At 41.4% G+C, this 3,348-nt stretch overlaps 1 protein-coding gene across 1 annotated transcript; it reads right to left on the reverse strand.

Moving 5' to 3' along the window:
- Positions 1 to 289: 289 nt before the first annotated feature.
- On the reverse strand, positions 290 to 2,832 carry LOC137428598 (uncharacterized). Its single transcript, XM_078777300.1, has 3 exons — positions 2,748 to 2,832; positions 1,853 to 2,527; positions 290 to 1,768 (listed from the first exon to the last, which is right to left on the reverse strand). The coding sequence occupies exons 1-3, from the start codon at positions 2,830 to 2,832 to the stop codon at positions 378 to 380; spliced, it is 2,151 nt and encodes a 716-aa protein (XP_078633426.1). The 3' UTR covers positions 290 to 377.
- Between the last annotated feature and the right edge of the window lie 516 nt (positions 2,833 to 3,348).

Below are 3,348 nucleotides of genomic sequence, written 5' to 3' on the forward strand. Positions count from 1 at the left end.
CCCCCCACCCCCTTTCACACGCCTTCTCCCCCCAAGTCCTCACCCTCCCACAGATCTCCCGATGTCCCTGCTCTCAAATGTTGAATTTGTGTGCTTACCCAACTCTCCCCATCATGTCTACCGCTCCCCATATTATATGTTTTATGCGTCTCTTTGATTTTTTTTGTGTGATTAATGTTAGCTCTTTCACGTGCCTCGATCCAGTATACAAAAAAAACCAAAAAAAGTGAGAAAAAAACACTTACTCTTGTTTTTCTCCATTTGTTGTTTTTCTATTCATGGTCTTTCACCTCATCTCCTCTATTTTGATCTTATTCCAGTTGTTGCGGCTCATTTTTAATATTTTGTCACCTTCCTCTTCTTCCTCTGCTGTTTGCCTAATCTTTCTCCTCGTTATCATTTGCTGTTCTTACTATTGGTCTCCTGTGTAAATGTTTCTGATGTTGACGCAAGTATGATGAAGTCGTAAAAGCCTTGCTGCATAAAGAACACTGATGGGGCTTTTCTCCTGTGTGAATCATTTGATGTTGACGCAAGTGTGATGAAGTAGTAAAAGCCTTGCTGCATAAAGAACACTGATGAGGTTTTTCTCCTGTGTGAATCATTTGATGTAGACGCAAGCATGATGAAGTCGCAAAAGCCTTGATGCACAAAGAACACTGATAGGGCTTTTCTCCTGTGTGAACCGTTTGATGTAGACGCAAGCCTGATGAAGTAGTAAAAGCCTTGCTGCATAAAGAACACTGATGGGGCTTTTCTCCTGTGTGAATCGTTTGATGTTGACGCATATGTGATGGAGTAATAAAAGCCTTGCTGCAAAAAGAACACTGATAGGGCTTTTCTCCTGTGTGAATTGTTTGATGTTGACGCAAGTATGATGAAGTAGTAAAAGCCTTGCTGCATAAAGAACACTGATGGGGCTTTTCTCCTGTGTGAATCGTTTGATGTTGACGCAAGTATGATGAAGTAGTAAAAGCCTTGCTGCATAAAGAACACTGATGAGGTTTTTCTCCTGTGTGAATCATTTGATGTAGACGCAAGCCTGATGAATTCGCAAAAGCCTTGATGCACAAAGCACACTGATAGGGCTTTTCTCCTGTGTGAACCGTTTGATGTATACGCAAGTCTGATGAAGTAGTAAAAGCCTTGCTGCATAAAGAACACTGATGGGGCTTTTCTCCTGTGTGAATCATTTGATGTAGACGCAAGCCTGATGAAGTAGCAAAAGCCTTGATGCACAAAGAACACTGATAGGGCTTTTCTCCTGTGTGAACCGTTTGATGTAGACGCAAGTATGATGAAGTAGCAAAAGCCTTGCTGCATAAAGAACACTGATAGGGCTTTTCTCCTGTGTGAACCGTTTGATGTAGACGCAAGGATGATGGAGTTGTAAAAGCCTTGCTGCATAAAGAACACTGATGGGGCTTTTCCCCTGTGTGAATCGTTTGATGTAGACGCAAGTATGATGAAGTAGTAAAAGCCTTGATGCACAAAGAACACTGATAGGGCTTTTCTCCTGTGTGAATCGTTTGATGTAGATGCAAGTATGATGAAGTAGCAAAAGCCTTGATGCACAAAGAACACTGATAGGGCTTTTCTCCTGTGTGAATCGTTTGATGTAGACGCAAGTATGATGAAGTAGTAAAAGCCTTGCTGCATAAAGAACACTGATGGGGCTTTTCCCCTGTGTGAATCGTTTGATGTCGACGCAAACGTGAAGGATGAATAAAAGCCTTGCTACATAAAGAACACTGATAGGGCTTTTCTCCTGTGTGAATCGTTTGATGTAGACACAAAAGTGATGGAGTAATAAAAGCCTTGCTGCATAAAGAACACTGATGGGGCTTTTCACCTGTGTGAATCATTTGATGTCGACGCAAAATTGATGGAGTAATAAAAGCCTTGCTGCATAAAGAACACTGATAGGGCTTTTCTCCTGTGTGAACCCTTTGATGTAGACGCAAGTATGATGAAGTAATAAAAGCCTTGCTGCATAAAGAACACTGATAGGGCTTTTCTCCTGTGTGAATCATTTGATGTAGTCGCAAGCCTGATGAAGTAGTAAAAGCCTTGCTACATAAAGAACACTGATAGGGCTTTTCTCCTGTGTGAATCGTTTGATGTAGTCGCAAGACTGAAGAAGAAGTAAAAGCCTTGTTGCATAAAGAACACTGATGGGGCTTTTCTCCTGTGTGAATCTTTTCATGTTGACGCAAATTGGACGAATTAGAAAATGCCTTGCTGCAAAATGAACACTTGTAGGGCTTCTTGCCCGTGTGGATTGCTTGATGTCGTTTTAAAGATGACAATGTTATCAATGATTTGTCACACAAGGAACACTTGTGTTGTCTCTCACTTCCTCGGATATTCTTGAGGGGCTCTGTACAACGCTTACATCTCCGTGTGAGAGACACGCTGCCAGGTTCGTCAGTTTCTTGACAAACACTCCGAGTCGTGGGCTGATTGAAAACTTCCGTGTCAAACCACTGGGAACAGTTTGAACAAGAAACCAGTTTCGTTTGTTTCCCTGCAAAGACAAGTCACAAAAATCATCATTAATTCGCACCAATTTTACAAAATTGACATATATTTCACTCAAATTAGATTGAAGATTGCCCCAAATATGCTTAATAAGATTGAACAGGAAAGATTCAAAAATAGAGGAATTGCGCATCTCCCCAAATGAGTCAGACATTTACTGATCACACACAAACGATCTTTTCAGAGGTTGCTCCATCATTCTGGACAGTGTGTCGCAATCAGAGGCTTGCTCCCACCATGTGTTAATGGTTGTAGCATCAGTTTCTCCTTGCTTCCTATGGTGGTTAACATACTTTGAGGAACATTCTGTTGAATCCATCCATTGTTCTACGTGTCCACCAACACAGAATGACTTTCATAACTTTTCCATCTGCAATATCTGGAAAAGAGACGAAGGACAAAGGGGTACCAGCCCTGTCGGAGAAACAATACTCTGCTTTTCTCTGAAAAGTGTTCATTGGCAATATGAAGAAGAATCAAGGCATGGCGAGGCCTGTTGGCGAATGCCCATTGTACATGCTACTGTTTGCCATCTCTCGTGGGCATGTCATTCGGGGTGGTGAGACTCTTTAAAATGTTAATTTACGAAATAAATACGCGAGTTGGCTGGTTTATCCATTCAGAGAGGTACTGTGAGTATATAGGCAATACTTTTCCAGTAGGCTGGGCCAAATCGGAGGTGATTTTCCTAATTCAATGTAATTTACCTAAATGTTGTGAGTGAGTATCAGGAACAACATCATGAAAAAAAAATTCAAAAATATTGACGTTTTACGGTCAGACAGCCCGTTACCATAGCAACAGTTA

This window comes from Myxine glutinosa, chromosome 5 (assembly GCF_964187855.1).
Source record: "Myxine glutinosa chromosome 5, kmMyxGlut1.1, whole genome shotgun sequence".
In the NCBI taxonomy this organism is placed as follows: domain Eukaryota; kingdom Metazoa; phylum Chordata; class Myxini; order Myxiniformes; family Myxinidae; genus Myxine; species Myxine glutinosa.